We start from the raw sequence: 25,183 nt of genomic DNA on the forward strand, positions 1-25,183 counted from the left end.
CAATTGATTTTGATTGATGCTGATGCGGCTCACGCAACGGTGCTGAATGTTCCCTGAAAACACAAGTTCCCAGCAGAGCGCCGCTGGGGAACTTGGAAGCCGACTAAAGCTCTGAGTAATCCCCTTAGCTGCGAGCTGATATGGCTTGACTGATCACTGTGGGGAGTTTCAGGAAATGCAACAGGTGGAGGAGCCGAAGCACCGAGCTGTACCGCCGTGAGTCTTTTAACCCTAAAGCAGAACCTGTGCTGATCCATGGCAATGCGTGCTACATTACGTACCACTTCAGAATTATAAATACACCTGGCTTCTGTGTTTGTACTGATTATTTTTCGTTAGCGTCGCAGGCTAGCTGCTGAATGCTCCTTAACGAGCCTGTGGGCGTCGGACAGGAAACAACCGCAGCGTTTCACAAGGTTACTTTACCCGGTAAGAATATAATTAAACCTTTTCAAGAAATATCAAGGACAACTAAGCAACTGCTAATGGTAGTGTATTTAATTGTGGGAAACATTGTAACGACGTGGAATTAATGGCTTACGACGTCTAGAGATTTGTACTTCACGCAACGCAGCAGCGTGTAAAAATAAAGTGATGTGTTCAGGTGTAGTTGGAATAATCAGGTTATTCACCAATGATGCTTGAATGCGCGTGCACAGCTGCGCACATCTGGTTTTACACTTTATTTTTTTGTCACATGTCAGGTGTCACGATGGATGACAACAGTCTTAACGTGTCCAATGTGAAGGTCGCGGTTCGTGTTCGGCCAATGAACAGGAGGGGTGAGTCCAGAGGCGTGCGTGCGTGTGTGTGTGTGCGTGCGTGAGTGAGTGAGTGTGTGTGAGGTAACACCAGTGTACACATCAACATCTTTATTTTAGGGACATATTTGTGTATTTTAGTTCATTCTTAGTGTGACTGCGTTAGTGTTTATTCAAAGTGAAGGAATTAAAGTATTGATCAGGTTATCATGATAACTATGACCTGGATGATTGAGAATATTGATCAGGTTGTGTGTTAAAGGAATATTGGGTTTAATAGCTTTTATTTGAAAATGATTGTCAGTTTCTCTGTCCAGTTAGGACTGTAAAGTGTGATTATCTCCCTGGTTTTGTTTCATTTGTCAAATTGTTGCCTCTGAAAACATGAAATACCGCTTTAGTTGTTTTGGTAAGGTTGATTTTTTTCTTGAATGAAAGGTGTTTAACTGCATGAAAGCTGATGATACCAAGGGAAGACCTCCTGGAATCTTGTGGGGGTACAGTCAGCAGTAATAACGGGCCAGCTATTGCTGGCTCCCATCACACTAAATTTGGCTTCAGTATTTCATTGTCAAACTCTGAAAACATCCATTTTAACCCTGTTTGGGGGAAAAAGGGTGTGAAATGTGTGAAGGACGTCCTGGAACTGAATGACGTGCTGCGCTCGCTGTGACATGTGTGCTAACATCAAGCTTTAAACATGTCACCTTCACAAATACTGACAACTCTAGAGGCGCGCGGGGCAGAATTCCTGCTCTGGCAGGACGTCACTGGAGATAGGAATGAGGAAGAGGATTCGGAGAACTCTCAAGTGTCTTTTTGAAGCTCTTCCCTGGTTATATTTGCTCAGGCAGGTCAGGGATGAATCAGCATGCATAAAACAATATCCTGCCTCATGGTGTTGAGCTGTTGTGGTGGTCACGAGGCTCACACACGCACGCACGCACGCACGCACGCACACACCACACACTCGCACACCGCACCAGCATGGTTGTATGAGTATACAGTACAACCATTTCAGCAGGATATCGTGTGCATTATTATGTTGTTTAAATAAAGTCTATGTCTATTATGATGCATTCATATATTCGTGGTCTATTAGCTATGTTGATACAAATGAACCAATCATGGGTTTCTACCTGTTTCCGGGTTATATATTTATGTCCATTTTCTTTCACTGCATATCAACATGTTTCTTATCTTATCTAGAAAAAGACATGAAGACCAAATGTGTGGTGGAGATGGAGGAGAACCAGACCATTCTGTATCCACCGACTGCCAGTATGAACAAAGGAGACCCTCGGTGAGCTGCTCAACTGTCCTTTATTCTTCTTTTATGATGTAATCTTTGATTTTAAAGCTACCTTTTAAACTCTGAGCTAGTTTATCTGGTCACCATCATCATATGGTCTTCTGTGTGAGGGGGTTTCACATAGAGGTTCCGGTTTGCTGCAGGTTTTCCACAACAACAGGAGTGTGTTTGAATATGGGTAAACCCACTAAAGGGCAATGTAATCTGTTCCCAAAGCCAATAGACCTGGAGTCATTCCTTCTGTTGTGTCTCTTTAGACGCCATCGTGAACTGCACCAGAAAACAGTCATGAACATTGGAGAGCAACCTGGAAGCTAGCTGGAGCATTTGTTGCCTTCCCACATTTGATTTTCCAGGTTCTTGAGGCGACCTGGAAAATGTTCACTGCTTGAACGGAGGCGGACAAAGTTGTTGGCTGAGATGGTGGATTATGATGCCGTGATGGCGGTGCCGTTGCAAAGAGTTGCAAAGTAGCTGGGCTTGTTCCATCTCTGGTTTAATTGTCTTGAGTTGTGCTGGGCTGCTCTTAATTTAGATTGAGAATGGGCACTTGGAGTCCTGACTTGGAACTTTGTTCACACATCACAACAAGTATATTTTCTTTTAGTAATCACAAAGGAGATCATGTTTAATACAAAGTGCCATAAGCGATCCCTGAAAAGTCCTTAGAATGCTTTCTGTATCTGTTCTCCTCAACTGTTTCCATTTCTCCTCCTCCCTCTTTGTCTCTCGTGGACTGTTCCTGTCTTTACAAAGGGCGGGTCCATTCCAGCTCAGTCCTGCTCAGGTAGTCATGTCAGGAATTGGAACAAAGGGTGACAGATAAAAATCAGACCGAGGGGGTTGCAGTTGGTGCACACCTCCAGCCCAGAGGTTTGTCTGTTGGCTTACTTGTGTTGTTTCCAATGAGGCCTCCTTGTGAAGAGAGGAGTCCACTGTCCCTGGAGGGGGACGCGGTCCTTGGAGGATGTCTTTCTTCGTCAGTAATCGTCAAGGCACCGACGTGCTGGCGCTACAGTGCGGCTGGCTCTCTCCAGCAGGGCTGAGCCTCATATTTGCAAATGCTCGCGTGCGTCCTGGCTCACCTCTACCGCCACCTGTGTCTCTTCTGTCCCAACACGCTTCAGCAGCCATATTCTTCCCTTTAGGCTCAGCTTGAACAGGTTTGACAAGCTGCCTTCAAGAAGCGCTGCAGTAAAGTAAACTTCAGTGGAGCAATTTGACCCAGAAATCTTCTGTGTCTGTACAAATCAACACTCTATTGTGAGCCCCGTAGACTAGCTCCTATTTAATCAGCTCTTTCCCGACGCCTTCTGCTCCTGCTTCATGCACGAAGCCAGAGAGGTGATATTTATGCAGTATTGATGCAGCTAAGCGTGCAGCAGCAGGCTGTCAACCCCTCAGGGTGCTTCTGGCTCTGGAGCCCAACAATATGCCTGTAACACCTGTCCTGCCATTCATTCATATGGGTGCCAGATGTTTTTTAAAGGTTATGAAAAATGTGTGATTTGTGGTTGTAAATATGATTCCTGGCAGCTCTAAAGTGTAGGAACCTTTAAGCACAGAACAACACACAACAACATGACTGACACAATGTAGCTGGAAACCTGTTTCCACCCATGCAGGATCACAGATTTGAATCTTAGTCTTTGGGACAAAACTACTGAGCCTGTGTGTCTTGTTGACCACTGCCTCTCCTTTAGTGACTCCTTGGAGCTGCTGGGCTCTGCCAGTTATCTCAGGAATGTCCTCACCACTCCAGCAGTGGACAAGACTTAATGGTGCTCCCTCTTGCAGCAGCCCAGTCTGACATAGGGGCCTTGTTTGTTCCACAGTCCAGTGTGTGTGTATGTGTGTGCATACGTGTGTGTGGACATGACTACATTCATAACCTTTTCCTTCTTTTTAAATGAGCCGCACACAGAATTCTGATGGATTTTGACCCATTTTTGTAGGAAGCCTGGGTGCCTGTATTCGTGCTCTATATAGGAAAACAGTAGTTGTCTTTATTTCTGTATCTGGAAGTAACATTTGAGAGATATGCTAGAAAGAGGGATTCACAACAATGTTATAATGTTGCTAAAACCAAGATACCAGCAGACACATGTGGCTCCGCAGTGTTGCTATCTCCTGAAACTGAAATGGTCAGGAAACAGGTTCTGGAATAAGCAATAGAGCACCAGAGGAAGCCCATCGACATCCTTTCATTCCTCAACTACAGTTGAATAAATTTCAAGCACCATAGAACAGCTTGAATCTTGATTCCTGCTCGTAGCTGCACTGCAAAGACCCTAAATGTGATGACTGCATCCCAGAAATGCGTGAACATTGACATTCTTTCTGCTGCCACAGTCCCCAGCTTCATGTGCATCGAGGTCAAACGCCTCATTTTTGCTGTCACACACCACTCGGTGAGCACCTTCCTGTCAGTTCACAACACTGACGCCTCTGAGTCGTTTTCTCAGGAAATACTGATTCCTCCTCTGGGACCAGCAGCTAATAAACTATTCAGTTATTCTGAAGCCAATTTGTTTTATTTCATTGTTGTCTGAGGGTCACTATTTAACATCGTAGGTTCAGATGAAGCTTAGGTATAGATTTACATCTTTTTAGACCTTTTTCTGTTAATAACTAGAACAAAAACATTCAACCTCTGATTAGGATCTGGAAAGGCCATGGCCTGCAGGATGTTCTGGAACCAGCGGGTCCAACGGGACCCAGGCTGGCTGAGAGCATGATGACGTTCACCTCAGTTTGCTTTTAAAGTCCTTCTGTGGGAAGTTTCCAGCTGTCGTCGCCAAACCCCAAGGATGATAACTTTTTTCTTCAAAGTGTGCGACGAGTCATGTGACCAGCATACATTCTAAACTCTTCCCACCTTTTTGGATGCGAATTCCTTTACAGACTATATCGGACACAAGGTGCGATGTCAATTTTCTTCTACCCATTAATTCTATTTGTTTTACAGGCACATCTTCATGATTACTCACATCCGAGGTTCTCCCTGTAAAAGATTGCAAATACAGCAGATTGGTCTTACTGGAACACTGAAATATATAATATATGACATAATCATGGGAGATAAGAGTGCTACTTAAATTAGCATGCTAAACTGTAGCCACCAGACAAAGTTGGACACATTTTTGTAACATGAGCTGTAAAATATTACATCTTGGCAGAGAGCAGAACCTTCAGGGCTGCTTTAGCTTAGAGCAGAGAGCAGAAAACAGGATTTCATCACTTCTAAAACATATTATATGAGCGGGGGTAAAAATAGACCTACCTGAATGTTAAACATGCTTTTTTTAAGTGATGCACATTTAAAGGTTCCGTCAGAATCTAGAGCATCTAGCCCAGACATGTTTATCGATATGTATTTTATCACTGATGGATGTTTTCTCCCTCTCTCTCTCTCTCTGCCAGGAGTCAGCCAAAGGTGAGTCTTTATGTTAAATAAAGGAAAGTGAAAGTTGCACCTTATCTTCACTTTGTTTTTAATCACCACTCATTGTTTCGTTCTTTTATGACTAATACCCACATTGAAGTTGTCTAAATAGGCCAATCATGTGCATTTTCTTCAGGTATTTGCATATGACTACTGCTTCTGGTCAATGGATGAATGTCAAACAGACAAGTTTGCAGGTTGGTACCATTGCTGAGTTCCTACAGTATCATTAACCTGCTAACCCTTAACATGCTTTTATGAGGCTCTGAACTGCTCAAGTAGAAGACTGGGATATGTGTAGATGGTTAACCAGCCTGTCATTTATGTGCCGTGCCTTTGTGTGTCTGCTGCAGCACATTAAAGTGTGTCCTCTGGTCTGTGAGCAGGTCAGGATGTCGTGTTCCAGTGCCTTGGTGAGAGTCTGCTGGATAACGCCTTCATGGGCTACAATGCTTGCATCTTTGCTTATGGACAGACAGGTGAGACCATATATAACCACAGCTTTTGCTGCTGGACCCAAACACATTCCACAGGTTACTCACCATTAAGCTGTTTAATAGCTATTCTTGTGCAACAATGTTCATCCTTTTAATAAGAACACACATGGAAAGAAGAGGAATCGCATTAGTTTGGTATTTTTCTATATCCAGCAGTTCAGCAGGCACCACTCAGGGCGGAGAGATCATTTTTGGCAGGTTATACGGTAACATGCTCCAACTGCCATAAACTGGATCAAAGAGCCTCCGTGGCTATTTGAAGTGTCCAGTATTTACCGGCTGGTCTTTCAACAGGTGCCAGTATGAAGGCAGACTCAGCCCTGTTCCTGTGTATCACATGTACAGGCAACAAAAGTTCTGTGATCAGATTGAAGAAAGTGCAATGAATAGGTTAAGAGGTGAAATGTCTTTAACCCCCATCAACATTGTGCAACATCCAGGTGTGACTACATGGTCCTGGTCCTTTAAAATCAATACATAGAGTAGGTTGAGTGGTTTTTCTTCAACAAGAACGGGTTAGGTCCTGGAGCAACAGCTAAAGTAGTGAAGGAATTAATAAATCAGGTCAAGATTAAAGTTTTAAAGCTCTTTCGTGAACTTCATTTAAAACCCAGGGAAGCTGCCTGTAAAAACCAGTCTGTCAGATGTGTTTGAATGCGTGACTGTAAATTCTGTAGCGTTTAATCTTCGTTCCAGAAGCCTTTGTTGTCAGAAGTCTTCCCCCTGCAGTTGGGTGGTGGAAATGGCAAGGCTGAGTTTTGATATGAAGGTTTTTAATTAATATCTAAGACTAAGCAGATTGTAATGAAGTCTTGAGTAGACTGGCATTTTAATACAGTAAAGTACCCAGGTCAGCACTCCAGGAAGAAATTTTAATTAAGCTGATTAATGGGAGTGTTTATGTATTGTGGCGATCAGCAGATAAGGTTTTGGCCTAGCGTTAACTTTAGGGATGATTGTCATAAGAGGCAGGGCTAAAACCCCTTTGTTGTATCCCAGTTCCTCTATTCTTCCCATCAGAAAAACTTTGAAGCTGCACTGTGCTGTCAGCCTGGCTGTTCAAGTCCATGTTTGACCAATTTTAAGATTTGCTTACCTTAACATCTGTTAAGAAAAATGTCTTCACAGGGGAATGATCTCCACATTCCTCCCTTTTTTGAATTCCTTTGAACCCTGAACCTCTGTCTCCAGGCTCTGGCAAGTCTTACACTATGATGGGCTCAGAAGAGCAGCCCGGGCTGATCCCTCGGCTCTGCAGCTCCCTGTTTAGCAGGATTCTGCAGGAAGCCCAGGAAGGAGAGAGCTTCACTGTAGAGGTCTCCTACATGGAGATTTACAACGAGAAGGTCCGAGACCTACTCGACCCCAAAGGGTAAGGAAACATTCTGGGAAGCAAAAATATCCCCATTTTATCTGGGAACAAAATCATTTAAGAGTCGCAGCCAACAGGTTAAAAAAAACTCCTGCACTTGATGTGTTTCTAGTATTTATTGGAATATGATAAAGGAGAAGTTAATGTGAGCATCATTGAGTCTCTCTTGTTTATTCAAATCCAGCAAATCCAGCATGCATTAAAAGCATGCGCACATTTATTGTTTTCAGAGTCATAGCGATGCGTCGTGGCACACATGCATTGATGTACACACCTTTAAACATTTACTCAATCCTTATTCAGTATTTATTATCCATGTCTGATCTGACCACGAGGGGACTCATTATTTTCTCCTTCTCTCCGTAGAAGTCGACATGCGCTGAGAGTGAGAGAGCACAATGTTTTTGGGCCATATGTTGACGGCCTCTCTCATCTGGCCGTTGCCAGCTACAAGGTTTGGTGGAGGGGGAGCAATTTCTCCAATTTTTGCTGCCACTATGTTGAAAACAAAGTTTTAATCTGCATTATTGACAGGATATCAAGTCTCTGATGTCAGAGGGGAATAAATCCCGCACCGTGGCTGCCACCAACATGAATGAAGAGAGCAGCAGGTCCCACGCTGTCTTCAACATCATCCTCACACACACACTCATGGACCTGCAGTCAGGGGTAAGATACACACACACACACACACAGACACACACAGAGCATCAGATGTACACATTACTCATCTGTAGCTCAGATGATTCTTAATAGCCACTGTGTGTTACTGATGCTGTCTGGATCATGGAGGGAGTGAGTCTTAATGTATCCATGTGTCCAATCCAGACATGTGGAGAGAAGGTGAGCAAGCTGAGTCTGGTGGATCTGGCTGGCAGTGAGCGGGCGGCAAAGACGGGAGCAGCGGGCGAAAGGCTGAAGGAAGGGAGTAACATCAACAAGTGAGTCAAGTCTTTTGCTCCTAACCCTGACAACTCACCACATTCACCCCTGCTTAGATCCTGAAAATCCTTCACTTAACACTGTTTTTTAATTTTTTTAAACCTCATCCATCTGCATTTATCAGAAGCGCAGTGTGCACGACATTGTAGAGCCTTGATTACACCCTGAGGTTGACTGGGTGCATCCGATTCCAACTGACATCGCCTTGATGTTTCTTCTCTTGTGGAATTAGTTTTGATATGTTCTTTTCTCATAATTCTCTGCCCCTCTCTGCTTCTCTCTGTCTCCTTCAGGTCTCTGAGCACTCTGGGTCTGGTCATCTCAGCTTTAGCTGAGCAGGGAGCGGGGAAGAACAAGAACAAGTTTGTGCCCTACAGAGACTCCGTCCTCACCTGGCTGCTCAAGGTGCACGAAGGACAAAAGCCAACATTGTTCATGCAGTTTCCCTCTGCAGAACAGGACCGTCCTTTCTGCTCTACAGAACAGGAGCGAGAAGGATCTCATATACTACAAATAAGCTTTCTAAAAGTCCACGGCTGCCTGAAATCTACTTATTCTGTTTTCCTTTGCTCAGCTTGCCAAAAGTTTTGCCTCTGACTATTCTGCTGAAAATCTTCGGGACAGCTGGCTCTTTTTGTCCGAGGGGCTCATCGCCACCCCCCGGTGTTGCAACAAAAGATCAGCAGCAACTATTTGATGAATTAATCAAACATTAATATAGTGGAGCTTTTCATTAGTTTCATGGGTCTCATTAACTCTGACCCTTCTTTTGTGGGAGGTGTTCCCCTGATACTTTTGTCTTTACAATTCATGGTTTAATATAGCAACATGTAGCATTATATTATGATGAAAAGAAGTTTTTAAAAAATGGTTTTTACATCCTGCCACCTTATTTCCACCCACAGGACAGCCTCGGAGGGAACAGCCGGACAGCCATGGTCGCAACCATCAGCCCCGCCGCAGACAACTACGACGAGACTCTGTCGACCCTCCGATACGCAGATCGGGCAAAGAGCATCATCAACCATGCCGTGGTCAACGAAGACCCCAATGCCAGAATCATCCGAGAGCTCAGAGAGGAGGTGGAGAAGCTGAGAGAGCAGCTCACAGAGGCCGAGGTGAGGCCAGGCCTGTGCATGTGGAGGAAAGGCGGGGCTTTTCATCGCCTTGATGTGTGTGTGTGATGAAATGTTTTGTGGCTGTCAGTCTATGAAGGCGCCGGAGTTGAAGGACCAACTGGAGGAGTCAGAAAAACTGATCCAAGAAATGACGGTTACCTGGGAGGAGAAGCTCAGAAAGACGGAGGCTGTTGCACAGGTTAGATTATCTTCCTTTCAGATCCTTTTAATGCTTGGTTTACATGTTCTCCCTCTGCTGTCATGTCAGTTCCCTCCTTCATCTCCAGCAACACCCAATCAATGAATGGATATGTCAAATTCCTCTAAATCAAATAGATATGGTGAAACATTTTATGCTTTTATTTTGAAAGGACACATATCAAATCGATATCTTGGTCAGGCAGATGTAGTTTATACGTAACGTGGTTGTCACGGCTTTACACATCTTCACTGCAATGGACCAGGAAGTGTCCTTACCGGCGTCTGTCTCCTGTAGGAGCGCCAGAGGCAGCTGGAGAGTCTCGGAATTTCCCTTCAATCATCCGGAATCCGAGTGGTGGATGACAAGTGCTTCCTGGTTAATCTAAACGCTGACCCAGCCCTCAACGAGCTGCTCGTCTACTACCTAAAGGTACTGCACAGATATGGTGCTGTCGTCGCAGGTTGAGGCTCGGCGTTCTGCAGCAGCTCCACCTCTTCTCTTCTGCGCAGGAGCACACACGCGTGGGCTCGGCTAATTCACAGGACATCCAGCTGTGTGGGATGGCCATTCAGGCTGAGCACTGCATCATCGACGTCACACAGAGCACCGGCGTGATGCTCACTCCTCTGCACAATGCCCGGTGCGTGCGATCAGTCAGGGATGGTACTACGGCTCTCAATGGGTTCCTGACAAAGTAGCTGTCATACGTTTTCTTCTGTCTGTTGCTGCTTCTCTTGCTGTTGCATTAATTAATGGAAAGAAAAAAAAAAGAAGTCCTAAAGGATCTCCAACCCTGGGGTTGAATTTGACTCATCCCGTAGAACACACGTCAATGGTACCGCCGTCACCAGTCCAGTCCAGCTTCATCACGGTGACCGAATCTTGTGGGGAAACAACCACTTTTTTAGGTCTGTCGTTGCCAAACTTTGTGGATACTTGCTAATGATTGTAATATCTGACAAACTCCTCACTCAACACTGTTTGTGCCACATCCGCCTCCAACCGGTCGACTCACAGAATCAGCCTACCCAAGGATATGGTCCGTGCTGGAGGCGAGGACAAGGAGGGCTGCGCTGCGCTGAAGACGTGCTTGAGTACAGATCGGCTTGAGGTGGACTTTGACACGTCAAGCGACATTTCGAGCGAGCTGAGCTTCGGCTACGAGTTTGCCCAGGCTGAGGTCATGATGAAAGGAATGGGCAACAACGGTGAGACAAGGGTCGAAATGGCGAAAGGGAAGTAAAGGAAAGAAAAGAAATAAGAAATGAGACCTTCAAGTATCAGTTGATTTCCTACATATGGCACTTTTGTTTTTACTGATTTTGTTCCCACTTTGCCAGAGAGCATGATTGATAAACCTTCTTACATCTTAAAATACCTATCATGGGAACGGAGGTCTGTAAACTCGCCTTCTCACCCCACTACGTCACCTTTGACAGTGCAGTTGGGGGCAGTTGCAGCCAGTAATTTCACATTTCCCATAGAGAATGTTTGAGCAGAACCCCTCTCTTTCCTCCACCTCAGATCCCCTTCAGTCTGTGCTGAAGACCCTGGAGAGGCAGTATAGGGAGGAGAAGCACTGCGCTCTGGAGCGACAGAGAGAGATGTACGAGCAGGAGCTGCAGCAGCTCCGTAAGCAGCTCAGTCCTGAAACCTCCCAGCTCCTGGACCCCACAGGCCTGCTGAGCAGCACCACAAATGCCGCAGCATCTCCCAGCTCCCACAAGCGGGTTCGGCGCTGGAGCGAGGACAGGTGAGAAGTGCTGTCACAGTTATCTAGCTGCTGTAGGAATCAGACTAGATATTGATGTAAAGCTCAAGCAGCTCATTGCTGGTTCTGCCGCAGGTTTCACTTTCTCCTGCAGCCGTGACTCCGTCTGTGTTTAGTATCACTTGTTTTAACACCAATGAAACTGATGAAGTCTCTGTTTACTTGCCCAATCGTGGTTTAGAGAAGCGATGATGACGCGTAGTCTGCGTCGGCTGAAGGAGCAAATTGTTCGGGCAAACCTGTTGGCACAGGAGGCAGGCTTCTTCGCGGAGGAGCTTAACAAGAAGACCGAGTACCTGGTTACTCTGCAGATACCTGCTGCTAACCTGGACGCCAACAGGAAGGTGGGTGTGGCTACTGACGTAAGAAAGAGGAAGGATTTGATTCTGTGGCAGTGGATACTGCTCAAAATAGGAGTTGGGAAGAAGAGTAGCTTTGAGTAGTTTTGAGCATTTATTCCTTTCTCTCTCTCTGTCTCCCTCCTCTTTACAGCGAGATGTAGTGTTGAGCGAGCCGGCCATCCAGGTCCGCCGTAAAGGTAAAGGGAAGCAGATCTGGGCCCTGGAAAAGATGGAGAACAGGCTGGTGGACATGAGGGAGCTTTACCAAGAGTGGAAGGACTTTGATGAAGACAACCCTGTGAGTGAGCACAGCAGAATGTTGCACTCATTGTAGCATTATAGCAATTTAGCAACATTCTGAACCTCTCTGGTTCCTCACTTTCATCATTTGGAGATGTTTGGTCAGGCCTATTTCTACCGTTTCCATCGATCCTTTCAAAGGTATCTAAAAGTGGTGCTTGAAGATGTGTCTGAATTATTATTATTATATATGGATACTTTGAGGATCCGTTTAATCGAGATGAGACACAACAAACTGGGCTGAAACACTTTAATGGGCTTAGAGTAGGATGGAGCTGGGGAGTAGGAGCAGCAGAGTGGAGAGGAGCCAACTGAGCTCCTTCAGGCATCTGGTAAGGCCTTGTGGACCACCACACCCAACAAGCAGGATCCTCTCAGGGCATACTTGCACCTCCCAAGTAGCCCTGGAATGTTTCTGGAGGAGGTAACTGTAGAGAAGATAGTCTGGGCTTCCCTGCTGGACTTGCTTCAGTCTGCCAGACCCAAAGCTGTGCGCTCACCTGCTCCTTCAACCGTATAAAATGTAATAAAACAATAAGAATGTTAAGATTATTGTCTCCTCAGTGTTTACTTCAGTGTAAAATAAGTTTAAGATGTTCTGCTGGACCGGACACACCTTACTCCATCTGACTGCAGGTGATGCGCTCCTATTTCAAGCGAGCCGATCCGTTCTTCGATGAGCAGGAGAACCACAGCCTGATCGGCGTGGCCAATGTTTTCTTGGCCTGTCTCTTCTATGATGTCAAGCTACAGTATGCAGTGCCCATCATCAACCAGAAGGGAGAGGTAGTAGCCTATTGAATGTGCGTTCAGGCCTCCCCTCAGCTTCACTGGTAATCTGATTATGTCGACCTGTGTGGTGCCGATGTCTGCCCATCAGGTGGCCGGGCGGCTGCAGGTGGAGGTTTGGCATGGCACTGAGATCTCTGAGGCGGACGGTGCCAAGCAGGCGGCCTCTCGGCCGAGCGTCACAGAGGGAGATCAGCAGGAGCGCAGACTGGACTGTGTGGTGAGAACATCTTTGGCGGTTCCTCAGAGACAAACGAGTGTTCTGGTCATTTAGGAGCTCTAGCAGGTCAATGTTGGAGCAGATGTTCCGGTTATTAATTCTCTGCTGCATTTCCATCCTTTTTTTTATAAAAACACAATAATCTGAATCAAATTGGTAACGTCTTCGTACAAATGGTTGGCACATAAACAGAAGCAGGACCTTGCTTTGATTCCAGCAGACACCACGGAGACACCACCTCATCCTGGTTTACTCCTCTCTTGCCTTCCTCAGGTGAAGATCCTGCAGGCCACAGGTCTCCCTCGCCATTTGTCAAACTTTGTTTTCTGTCAGTACCACTTCTGGGGCCAGGAGGAGCCTGTGTTTATCGCTCCGGAGATGGCAGCATGCAGCTCCTCCTCCTCCTCCTCCAGGGACCCTCAGTGTACGGTGGTCTTTGACAGTGCTCAGGTGTGTTAACCTTTCACGCCGTTGTATCCAGATCAGTCCATACTGGAAACGATGGAACAACTTCCTCTCTTTCCTTGTCAGGAATTCTCTGTACCGGTGTCAGAGGAGTTTGTGGAGTTCTTGTCCGAGGGGGCGGTGGCCATTGAGGTGTACGGCCATAAGCAGGCTAACCCTCGCAGGAACCTTGCCCTGTGGGACCTTGGAGTGATTCAAGCCAAAACTCGCTCCCTCAGAGAACGGTGCAGTGACACAGACGCAGTAAATGACTAACCTGGACATTTGTCCTCTTTGGTCCTTTGTATAGGACAGTAACGTTTCCTTAATACTCTGTTTGATGACAATAGAAGATATTTAGGATATTTTTTCCTACCACAACCGTTACCATAAAGTAAATAGGGATTTTACATGTTTGGTTGTTGGCACTGGAATATAGATAACCTTGTGATCATGTTTAAAGAGGAGAGGGGCGATGGATCGGGTGTTGTGAGCTCTGGTCTGGTGTGTCCCCACAGGTGGAGCGAGGTTACCCGCAGGCTGGAGCTGTGGGTGCAGCTGAGGGAGCTGAATGAGGCGGGCGAGTTCACGGCTGTGGAGGTGCTTCCCGCCAAAGATGTGCGCACAGGAGGGGTCTTCCAGCTGCGACAGGTATGGCGGCGCCTCATTCGGGCCTTAGGTAGGAACCTGATCGTTTAGGTAATCGTTGTACGTCGCAGGGTCAGTCCCGTCGAGTCCAAGTGGAGGTGCGCTCGGTGCCAGATTCGGGCACCATGCCCCTCATTGCTGCCTCTGTCCTCTCCGTGTCCATCGGAGATGTCAAAGTTGGACAGACCCGTCCATCCAAAGGCGGATCACAGTGGGTGAGTGGTAGATCGGGACAACACATCCATGCACACACACACACACACACACACGCACACACACCCACGAGTTAATATCAGTAAAGCCTTGTTTCAAATAGGAGCTTTTTATTGTTGTTTTTAAAACCTCTTTCTCAATTTCAACCTTCAGACTGAAGAAGACGTGGACAGCTACCAAGTAAGCAGATGTTTCCACTTAAGGGATTTTGAAATGCTCGAATATGGTTGGAGCTTTCAGCGTTTATCGTGTGTGTGTAGGAGTTGGACTTGGAGCGGATGAAGGCTCACTGGTTGGACAGTTTGACTCAGAGGCAAGAGTATCTGGACCAGCAACTACAGAAGATCGTCTCCAAAGCAGGTAGACGGTAAAACACTCACCTCCGCATCGCTGCGGGGCTGACTGACAGCGGTGCTGATTCGTCGCCATCTTTATACCAACTGAGCATCTCCTCACAGTGTATTTCAGCAACAAAAGATTTTATTTTTTGATGAGTAAATGAAATGAGTTTATGTGAGTGAGTTTATCACCATTGATATGACAGTGAACAATGTTTAAGTCAACATTTGAAATGTAGCCGTAACAGCAGCCACGAGGTCAGTTTTCCATCAGATTTCACATGGAATAATGCTAAAAATGCAAAATTCAACTCCAGCAAACGTCCATGATCTGATATTTTGTCCTGTAGCGGTACCTGCAGGGGCAGCCAGACCAGCTTTTAAAATATGAACTTTGACCTCTGTGTGTCTGTAGATAAATCTGAGGATGATGTTGAAAGAGAGTCCCAGCTGCTGGAGTGTCGCCTGACACTCACTGAAGAACGCAACGCTGTCCTGGTGCCATCAGCTGGCAGCGGCATCCCAGGAGCTCCAGTGGAGAGGTGTGTGTGTGTGTGTTTGGTTTTTTAGATGATCTTTGCTCTGTTTTCAGAAAACAAGCCCACCTGGTTATTTAGACGTATCCTACTGTATCAAGGACTTTGTACTTTTGCCTTTCCATTTTTTAGCAGATGTTTCAGGAGATGTTGTGCTCAAACCTTCCCGCTGAGGAAATCAAACCTAAATCTACCTCAGCAGCTTTTGTTCTCTGTTTCATGGCGCCGAGGACTGTTGCACGTGCATGGCATCACCGCTGGGATGCGCTCCTTTACAGCTGTTACCTTCATGTTAGGATGAGCTGGGATGACCTGGCTGACGGTTCTGTTTCTCTCCAGGGTTCCTGTTCCTGGCATGGAGACCCACGTGCCTGTCCTCTTCCTGGATCTCAGCGGTACTTGTTTTTGCTGCAACAATCAAATTTTATTCCCCAATCATTGTAATTGACCTTACATTTCCTCATCCAGCTGATGATTTCCAGTCTAGCATTTCAGCCCCTCTGGCAGGAGGTTTAGACTCATTACTCAGTGGGGAGGATGATGACGAATTCTTTGACCTTCATATTGTTAAATACCACGAATCAGAGGTAAAGTGGAGGATGAAACCCTGATGTGTGTGGGTGCTGGTTGTTGTCTTCATCATGTGCCATGTTTTCACGTGTTTAGGTGAAGGTGGAGGCTTCGTGGGACTCAACGGTCCACGAGTGTCCCCAGCTGAGCCGAGTGACGGCGGCTGACCAGAGGGTGTACCTGACAGTCAAAGCAGTGGTTCAGCTGAGCCACCCCGCCCACATGCAGCTTGTCCTGAGGAAGCGCATCTGCGTCAGCGTCACAGGGAGACAGGTCAGTGGCCCCGAGGCATGATGGGAAGGGGAAGGGTTCGCGCCCCGATTTCTGACCCCACCTGATTGTGGTGCGTCAGGGTTTCGCCCAGAGCCTCCTGAAGAGGATGTCTCACCGCAGCAACATCCCCGGCTGTGGCGTCACCTTTGAGATTGTTTCCAACGTTCCAGGCGTGAGTACCATAACTGTCACGCGTCGGCTTCACGCGTGCTCAAAGAAACTGAAGCAAAAGCGCATAAAAAAAGGGTGTTTTTAACGCAGCGCTGCAGTGAATGTTGCGTCTTGCCGCCGCCACAGGACATCCATGGCCCAGAGGACCGGGAGATGTTGGCCAGACTGGCCGCCGCCAGCACCGAGGATGACCAATCGGCTGACAGCGAAGCCGCCATCGAGAAATATTTACGTAGTGTCCTGGCTGTGGAGAACATCCTCACCATGGACAGACTCAGACAAGTCAGCAAATTTTAGGGTGCACCTGAAGTGTCTCTGATTCACCTTTACACGCGACAGTAAAGCTTGTGTTTCCAAACGTACAGGAGGTGGCTGTGAGGGAACATCTGGCTGCGAAAGGGAAAGCTCCCAGGCGGTGCCTGAGTTCTCCAAACATCAGCCGCGTAAGAACGTTCAGGAGATTCTCCTTGACTTTGTTGTTAGTGTGTTGGGGGGGAAACACCGTGGCACCAGCTCCTTCGCACTTATCTAAACAAGCTAAAGGAAATGTGCTCGCAGTTCTTGTTTCCTGCGGTTAACCTGCACCACTAACCCTTTACCCAGCTGTCAACCAGCAGTTTGGAGCTCCTTTCTACTCATAACCTCAATGACCTTAAGGTGAGCTTCAAGGTGTCTCCTAATCCGCTCACTTCTCTCACTTTTCATATGTAGCTCCAGTTTTCCTTTATTGCTAACGCATGTGGGACTTCTTTGATGCAGCGTATCGTTTGTGATTAAATTGGAAAGAGAAGCTCCAGAAGGGTTGTTTTAGCCTGACTGTCTGTACCGTGTGTTCAGGGCTGGGAGAGCCACCACAATCTGTCTGCCGTTCCTCCCCCATCCACACGTATGCTGCCCAGCTCCATATCTCAGAGCCTGAGCCTGAGCCCCGATGCAGGTACCTTATACACACTTGTTTCACACCTAAGTTTCCCTTTTCTCCATCTCAAAAGCTTCCTTCCCTCCTCCTCTGCTTCCTTCATCTCTCCTCCTGCAACATCTCATTTCCTCCAGCATCATCGACAGTGCTTTCAGGTTTCGCTGCATCTTATCTACCCACAGTGAAGGCCGTCCCCAGGCTGCTCAAGTCATTGCTTCCTGGCGGGAGGGAAGACGGCGGCGGCAGCAGCCCGACAGCCGTCACTGAGCAGGTGCGGCGAGTCTGGATTCGCGCTTGCGGTCTCCTCACTGTTTTTAAAAGGGCTTTCAATTTTGTTTGTCACTATGGCATCTAAATATACCCTCCACTCAACACAGGCTAATCCCATTTCTTCTGTTGCCATGGAAACGGAGCTTATGTAGCCGGAAACAGAAACGATAAAGTGGAGAAATGCCTCAGTGGCTACAATAAATAGTTATCAAAGGTTTGCAAAAATAGAGGCGAGAGAATTGATGGCAGTGTGCTTCAGATGGTTTAGGAGCACCTGAGATGGTTTAGGAACAATTGAGATGGTTGAGGAGCACCTGAGATGGTTGAGGAGGACCTGAGATGGTTGAGGAGCACCTGAGATGGTTGAGGAGCACCTGAGATGGTTGAGGAGGACCTGAGATGGTTGAGGAGGACCTGAGATGGTTGAGGAGCACCTGAGATGGTTGAGGAGCACCTGAGATGGTTGAGGAGGACCTGAGATGGTTGAGGAGCACCTGAGATGGTTGAGGAGCACCTGAGATGGTTGAGGAGCACCTGAGATGGTTGAGGAGGACCTGAGATGGTTGAGGAGCACCTGAGATGGTTGAGGAGCACCTGAGATGGTTGAGGAGGACCTGAGATGGTTGAGGAGCACCTGAGATGGTTGAGGAGGACCTGAGATGGTTGAGGAGCACCTGAGATGGTTGAGGAGCACCTGAGATGGTTGAGGAGGACCTGAGATGGTTGAGGAGGACCTGAGATGGTTGAGGAGCACCTGAGATGGTTGAGGAGCACCTGAGATGGTTGAGGAGGACCTGAGATGGTTGAGGAGCACCTGAGATGGTTGAGGAGGACCTGAGATGGTTGAGGAGCACCTGAGATGGTTGAGGAGCACCTGAGATGGTTGAGAAGGACCTGAGATGGTTGAGGAGGACCTGAGATGGTTGAGGAGCACCTGAGATGGTTGAGGAGCACCTGAGATGGTTGAGGAGGACCTGAGATGGTTGAGGAGCACCTGAGATGGTTGAGGAGCACCTGAGATGGTTGAGGAGCACCTGAGATGGCTGAGGAGCACCTGAGATGGTTGAGGAGCACCTGAGATGGCTGAGGAGCACCTGAGATGGTTGAGGAGCACCTGAGATGGTTGAGGAGCACCTCTGGCGGTACTGAACTAAAGCAACTGGTGGAACCGACAGACCTGAAACTGGGAAAAAAAAAAAAAAAAAGTTCAGATGAGGTTGTTTTGCTGGTTTGTCTGGACCGATTGACAGTCTGCAAGCAGCTGTGGGGGGAGCAGCTGAAGGCCCTGCTCCTCCACAGCCTCGTCCACTGACGTCCAATCATCTGACATTGACATCCAGGAGTTTCTTTTGTTCCTGAAGCTGCTCAACGTTTCAGGCTCTGATTAGCACCTTGAGCCTGGGATGGCAGCTAATCAGCCCTATCTTCTGTTGGAGAGCGTTTGGTCCTTTTGAAATCCCTGATGGATCTTGTCCCCCCTCGGTGCCCAACACCCTCTTGCCTGCTGCAGATGTTTAGGGAGGTCAAACCAACATCTGGCTTCCTGCCATTATCAACAGATTGACGTTGATTCCATCTGAACAACTACTGCATCCAGGAACCTTCCTCCCGGGGAGTGTTCACCTGTGTTTCTGACTGCAGATGTTTCCTGTATAGATTGTAGATGTAAAACATCTCTACTTCTTCCTTGTGCACGTGTGAGCTTCTCGTTCCATTTTAAAAATCGAACCCCTCCATGAATCACCCGCTGAAGTCCTAATAGCTATTAAAGTGAAAATCATTTTTCTTCTTGAAGAACAAGTCAAACCCGCCTGATAAATGTCAGCTTACTTGTTTTTAATGTCACCTTCTGCCAAAATCACTGTTGAACTCTTGTCCTCATTCAATGAATCATCCTTTTCTAAATCCTCAGATTTTTATTACCTTCTTCAAACAATCATAAAAAACCCAAAACTCTCATGTGACAGCGTCGAGCGCTGAGTCACGCGCCGTAGCGTGACACTGATGTTGAGAGGCTCTTGTTTCCTGCGACAGGTGGCGCTGCGCATCGTGGTGCAGTCTGCAAGTATTGAAGATGGAATCAGCCAACGGCAGCAGCCAGTAAGATTTGCATCCGTGGAATATCTGCTTGTTGGCACTGACTGTAACTGTAACCTCGGTGGCCTTGCTCTCCTTTAAAGGTTCCTGCTGAAGAGGCTTCTCCTGGCTTCCAGTCTGAGAGCCCCAGAGTCCCACTGCCACCACCAATCATCCGAGAGACGGAAGACTCCACCTCCAGCCCCGTTAGTGAAACGTCAAGCGGATACATCTCGAACAGCATCTCCACGGTGACCCTGTCTGATGTCTATACGCTGAGCTGGGACCTGCCGCCGCTGGCCGGCAGGAGAAGCGACGGCTTTGAGGCGCTGCCGGATACTGAAGAGGAGAGTTCAGTGAGCGACCTTCAACCTTCGGGTCAGGAGTCTCTGCTGGTCTGGGATGAAGGAGCTGGCGCGGTACCATCCGGACCAGACTCACACCCCCGCCAAGAGGAAGCTCCACCTGCGACAGAACACAAGCCAGACTCTGAAGCAAACCTGGCTGGAGCGGAACAAGAGTCGTTAGATCAGGAGGATCAGAGGGATCGATTAGAAGCACCGCCAGAGGCAGAAAAGGGCCCTCAGATACAGGGACCAGGTCTACACACCCCAGAGGAGACAGAACAACCCCCCCTCCAGTCAGAAACGCTCGACGCCATCCCACAGACGCAACCCAGACGAGAGGAGACACCCTTCCAGGGCGCTCCAGATCCAACCCTGCAGGTTCCAGAGGAAGCCCAGGTCTTGATTCTGACTCCTGCCTCATCAGGGGAGCAGGTTTATCTGGATGTGGCTGAAATACAACCGACTCCCGAGCTTCCCAACATCAACTGCATTCCCACTTCTCCTCCAGCCCACGATGAAGCACCTGCGAATGCTTCTAAGTCCAGGGCCCAGTCCAGCGCTGAGCCCTCCAACCCCAACCCCTCCGGGGCCAATCCCTTCAGGATCCAAAAAGTCAAGTCTTCAGACCTCAAGTCCTTCCAGCCGATCATTGGAACGGCTGAGTCCGCAGGTCCGCAGGTAGACCCCACCAACAGCCTCGCCGTGCCTCTGGAAAGTCTGGAAATCATCTCGGACTCCGAAGAAGGAGACGCGGCCGCTGCCGTCCTTCCGGACTGGCTGAAGGAGGGAGAGTTTGTGACCGTGGGGGGCAATAAGAGCGGCACCGTCCGCTACGTCGGACCTGCCGATTTTGCCAAGGGGACCTGGGTGGGAGTGGAACTGGAGGTCCCGGCAGGTGAGCAGAACTGGCCCCCGTGTCACCGTTGAACTCTCACTCCTCGTGAGCTCTGTCCCGGTTCACAAACCCTCTGAATTTGTCTTCAGGAAAAAACGACGGCTCAGTAGGTGGCAAGCACTACTTCCACTGTAACCCCGGTTACGGCGTGCTGGTGAGGCCGAACAGGGTGAGTCGGGGGGGCGCCAAGCGCCGCCGCCAGCAGCAGCAGCAGCAGAAGCGGCGCAGCGCCAACCTGTCTGGATCGAGCCCCAACCTGGCGGCCCTGACGGCCCTGGCCAAGGGTGAAGGCGGTGGCGGGTCGAGCCATCGTGGCCGAGGAGAGAACCGCAAGTCCTGGAACACGTGAGGGCTCCAAAGGGCCCGATGAGCCGACGTTGATCTTTGATTTGGGATCAGACTCACCTGCCAGGTAATGATGGAGACTTGCAGAATCACAATATTTAAGTTTTAACTCCAAATGTGACTGGTTTCATCTTGAATGGGAGGCTTTGCTCTCCTCACCGCTCCAGCAGCTCTGCTTTTTACTTTATTTATAATACACGAGACACGTGTCTGATTGGACAGTTTTATTGTTGTGCCTTGAAATCTTGTGACCGCTGTTCAGCAAACGCGCCTTCCAGTCATCAACCACCAAAACCAGTGCCGCCAGTGGGCTGGCAGCTGGAGATTCGGCTCGGCAGTTTCAATTCTGTTCAAAAACAAGAGTTTTCTGCCAAAGAGCAGCTGTTTCCAAGCCGGAGGGTCAGGCTGGAGCACAGGTCACGCTGCCATCAAGTGCCAGTTTTTAGTTTTCACGAGCCGGTTTGGAACGAATCGGATGGGACGCTTTTGTTTTGAAAGGACACGAGGGACTTTTGTACGTGTCAGATTTTAGCCACTACATCTTTTGACCGTCTTATTTAAAGTGAAAAAAAAGAATAATGAATGGTTTTAATGAATAAATGTCACTCTGCATTCACGAATGTGTGTTTGGGAACCACCAAAATAAAAGCACAAGTCTGATTGATATATCTTTATTCTCTTGTACATTATATATATCATACTAAAATAAACACAAGTTAAAAAATGAACAAAGAAACTGTACAAAAAATGTATATATTCTACATCTTAATTACAGAACAGTCTACTGTCCAAAAAAGGCACTAAATTGTGAAATGGGCAATACAGTAATGGCAAACGGAAACAGTTTTAGAGCTCGATGTGACAGCGTTCGCGTCTGTGACCTATACTGGGACGATGTACTGGCGTTTCTCTACTGGGAGGAACCAGTGTGACACCAGCTGCGTACGCCGCTAATCTCCCGCCAGTTACTCAAATCTCGGAACAGCCGACGGTTCGCTCCTTCCTTCCTTGCACGTGTGTGGAGCAGAAACGCACACGCCAAACACTGATTGGCAGGTGGTCGTGGGGCCGCGGCGGCGCTTAAACACTAAGGCAAAGAAAGAAGAATCTGGATCAGCACTCTGGTGCTCGACCTCCACCACAATGTTGTGTCACACCTCTGGCTGGGGGGGCCAGGAGGGGCACTTTTACTCAACATACAATCTGTGCTTAGTACATTTTTGTTGCTTCACATATCCAAACATAATATTTCCTCTACACGTTTGCTATAATTCAATCAGGAACTCCCTTTGGTGGTCTTGGCACTGTCTTTGTCACTTAATTAATTGTCATTTTCAAAACCATTTTTCTAAGTTAAGTCTTAACTTTTACATTTAAAGAGTTGGCACGGCCTCAGCCCCCATTCTTAGTTTTAAGGTGCTTCGTCGCTTGTCTTCCTCAAATTAGCCAACTAGCCCAGACACCCGGGGTGGGACTGTTTCGCTCAAACAAGGGATGATCCAATAAGATGGAAACAAAAAAAAACACTTGAAATGATGTAGTAAAGTAAAAAGCATGATTAATTTAACAATAAAAGCATGTTTCATTTTAAAAACATGTCATTTTTTTGTACATTATTTAAAAAAAAAGGAAAAAAAGAGTATAAATACATACTTTTTTTTAAATCTTTCAACCCTTTTTAAAACACAGGCCTTAGTACTGAGTCTTATCTGCAGCTTTGTACACACAGAAGCAAAAGATTTAAATAGTTTGACTACTTGGGGCCCAGGGCTGGAGCCGTTCTGAGGCAGCAGAATCCCGAGAAACCGTCAACGGGTCCGTCGCCACGATCCAAATTCCACTCCTTCGTTTAGGATTTACGGACAAGCTGCTGGACAGAACCCTCCACAGTTCTCCGAAACCATCGCGAAGGCAATGGGTCCTTTCAAAAGCTACCATTTGAGTTTGGTTTCTCAAGATCCTGGAGCAGGATTAGGGTGCGAGGAACTGACCCAGAAACAGCATGGAAGACCGTTTCAACCGAGGTGATAATCTCTGTATTGACACTCATTCATTTGCCATTTTCCCATCTCATTTTATAGCATTTTTTAGAGATTGGAGATAGTCACAAATTCTTCAAGATAATCACCTTGGCGTTCATTTTGGTTCTTGGGGACAATTTGCCATCTTGCAGACAATGCTCGTCGCTAAGCTAACGGTTTGCTATCACATTATGGGTCACGAGTGTCAACACTATCACTTGGAATTTTGAAAACAGTCTGCAGCCTCTACCAACAGGACCTTTACCTTTGGTTGAAGATGGTTTGGAGAAGTGGAACCTGGACCAAACAGAGTGAGTAAGTTATTTCCCACATCACCACTTTAGACATGGGTTTTGACTTTCTTCAAAGTGGTGCTTTTTACCCTTGAGGCTAGCTTAAAAAGATTTTAAAAAATGGCCTGTAGATTCTAAGATTCTAACCCAGTATTGCCAGTATGTACTGGGTGTAATCTGATACCGCAGAGATTAAAAATCTTCTGGTAGCACATTCTTTAGGCTCTTACAAAGAGGCAGCGTCACAGAACAAGTAATAAATAGCAGCTTCGAGTGATATTTTTTCATTATATGTTGCTGCTTATACAGATGATTTTACCGTCACTGAAGTTTTCGTGGCTTAATGCGCGCCAAATAGCAGAAATCACTTTTTCCACCACGATTTCCCCACTTATCTTCACTTTTTGTTGTTAGCATCTTTTCCTTTGGCATGGATGAGCCTGTTTCATTAACAGTTAGCTTTAGCTGACTTGATTATCACCGTTGACCGACACCGGATTCCTTTAACCGCAATTATTTAATGACAGTGCCACTGGGAAGCAGAACACGAAGGCAAAACTGAATAGACGTCTAGTTTTTGGTGTGAAAACAAAAGAGGGAAGAGTGGAAATGAACTGCTGTTGGATTTTAGTTGACTGCTTTGGCGAGGACGACAGGAAAAATATTAAAAAAAAACCTGCTGAATATTGTAAAAGTTAATGGTTGTAGTTTGTGTGTATGGAGTTAAGGCTACTTTTATTTGTGAATACTTTAGACCATTTCTGTCCCAACAGCAGTTTTACAGAAGGAACAAAAGCCACAGCACAGAGGAATGCTAAATCTAGACCAAAGTGACGACAGTTCGGGGCGCCGCACTGCCGGTCGATTGCACGATAAAGAAGAGGTCAATCTTTGAGGGTTATGTAGGGAGCACACCATGAGGTGGGAGTGTGACCCATGAGAACCATATCATTATCCTATATACAGTACACGTTACATTTCTGAGGTTGATGCGGAGGTGAAACAGACTGAGGATCGGCTCAGATGACCAGGCTATGGGGAGGAAGGGGGGGGGGGGGGGTGTAAAGGAGAGGCGGGGGAGGGGAGACTAGAGGTATCCTGACAGAGTCTGAGTTCCTGGGAGCATTCTGGGCGTGAACACATGTAATTTCTTCTGAAGATCGCACAAGTGCAGAGACCCACCTCTGGCACGAGTGTCAACATGAGGGGGAGGGGACAGGAGGGGAGGGGGGAGGCTAACCGCTCTTTACACGGGGAGGCTGTGGGACAGGGTGAGGTTTACTAAGAAGAACAGTCTTCCAGCCGCCGGTCCCCACCGTTTCCTCTCCTCCCTCCCTCCATCCCTCCGGCTGCTCATTCGTCCTCCAGGGATTCGGTCTTGATGTCGTTGGGGACCCCCCCGGTTCTGGACAGGGCCAGGATGGAGTGGTTGACAGCGGCCATCTCCACAGCCAGAGAGATGGGGTCCTGGTGCTCGCTGTGCACCGCGCTGTCATCCTGACACGTGGGAGGGACAAAGGTTCAGACAGAAGGAAGACACTCGTGTCTACGGCCCAGAAGAACCACGACCACACCGTACCTGTGTCGGGGAGGTGGGCTCCAGACGGTAAAGGCCAAAAGGTCGGCTGAGAGGTCTCTTGTCAAAATAGGGCAGATCGCATGCCTGAGGTTGAGAGGAGCTATCAATAAACCAGCTAACAGACAGTTAAATATCCACTCAGACCGGTTCAGTCCTGATCAACTGGTGGGAATCT

At 47.5% G+C, this 25,183-nt stretch overlaps 2 protein-coding genes across 8 annotated transcripts in view; one reads left to right on the top strand and one right to left on the bottom strand.

The window, feature by feature from the left end:
* LOC101066442 (kinesin-like protein KIF13B) lies at positions 1 to 21,779 on the top strand. 5 transcript variants are annotated; one of them, XM_029849958.1, is made up of 42 exons: positions 1 to 216; positions 340 to 429; positions 705 to 782; positions 1,971 to 2,064; positions 5,497 to 5,509; positions 5,655 to 5,715; positions 5,905 to 5,997; positions 7,207 to 7,387; positions 7,754 to 7,841; positions 7,922 to 8,056; positions 8,216 to 8,328; positions 8,623 to 8,734; positions 9,235 to 9,447; positions 9,536 to 9,646; positions 9,944 to 10,078; positions 10,159 to 10,289; positions 10,471 to 10,557; positions 10,667 to 10,857; positions 11,174 to 11,402; positions 11,602 to 11,764; positions 11,913 to 12,059; positions 12,698 to 12,847; positions 12,942 to 13,070; positions 13,344 to 13,520; positions 13,602 to 13,759; positions 14,033 to 14,165; positions 14,234 to 14,377; positions 14,529 to 14,555; positions 14,636 to 14,735; positions 15,129 to 15,255; positions 15,589 to 15,644; positions 15,718 to 15,836; positions 15,916 to 16,092; positions 16,172 to 16,264; positions 16,390 to 16,545; positions 16,629 to 16,706; positions 16,867 to 16,920; positions 17,101 to 17,200; positions 17,317 to 17,453; positions 19,487 to 19,552; positions 19,633 to 20,770; positions 20,860 to 21,779. In XM_029849958.1, the coding sequence occupies exons 2-42, from the start codon at positions 360 to 362 to the stop codon at positions 21,117 to 21,119; spliced, it is 6,024 nt and encodes a 2,007-aa protein (XP_029705818.1). In that variant the 5' UTR covers positions 1 to 216; positions 340 to 359; the 3' UTR covers positions 21,120 to 21,779. The 5 variants fall into 5 exon arrangements, with proteins under 5 accessions (XP_029705818.1, XP_011610032.2, XP_029705819.1 ...); XM_011611730.2 differs by having other exon boundaries at positions 17,365 to 17,453; XM_029849959.1 differs by having other exon boundaries at positions 348 to 429.
* The window catches only part of hmbox1b (homeobox containing 1 b), an 11,870-nt gene continuing 8,457 nt past the window's right edge, over positions 21,771 to 25,183 (bottom strand). For 2 of the 3 annotated variants that reach the window (XM_029849963.1, XM_029849961.1), the window contains exons 9-10: positions 25,009 to 25,092; positions 21,773 to 24,926 (exon numbers count right to left, since the gene is read on the bottom strand). In XM_029849963.1, the coding sequence (XP_029705823.1) occupies positions 24,783 to 24,926; positions 25,009 to 25,092 (228 nt within the window). In that variant the 3' untranslated portion in view covers positions 21,773 to 24,782. Of the gene's footprint in view, positions 24,927 to 25,008; positions 25,093 to 25,183 lie in introns of all 3 variants that reach the window. The other variant, XM_029849962.1, reaches the window with a different exon arrangement.

The sequence above is a fragment of the Takifugu rubripes genome, chromosome 16, assembly GCF_901000725.2.
Source record: "Takifugu rubripes chromosome 16, fTakRub1.2, whole genome shotgun sequence".
NCBI classification, from domain to species: Eukaryota; Metazoa; Chordata; class Actinopteri; order Tetraodontiformes; family Tetraodontidae; genus Takifugu; species Takifugu rubripes.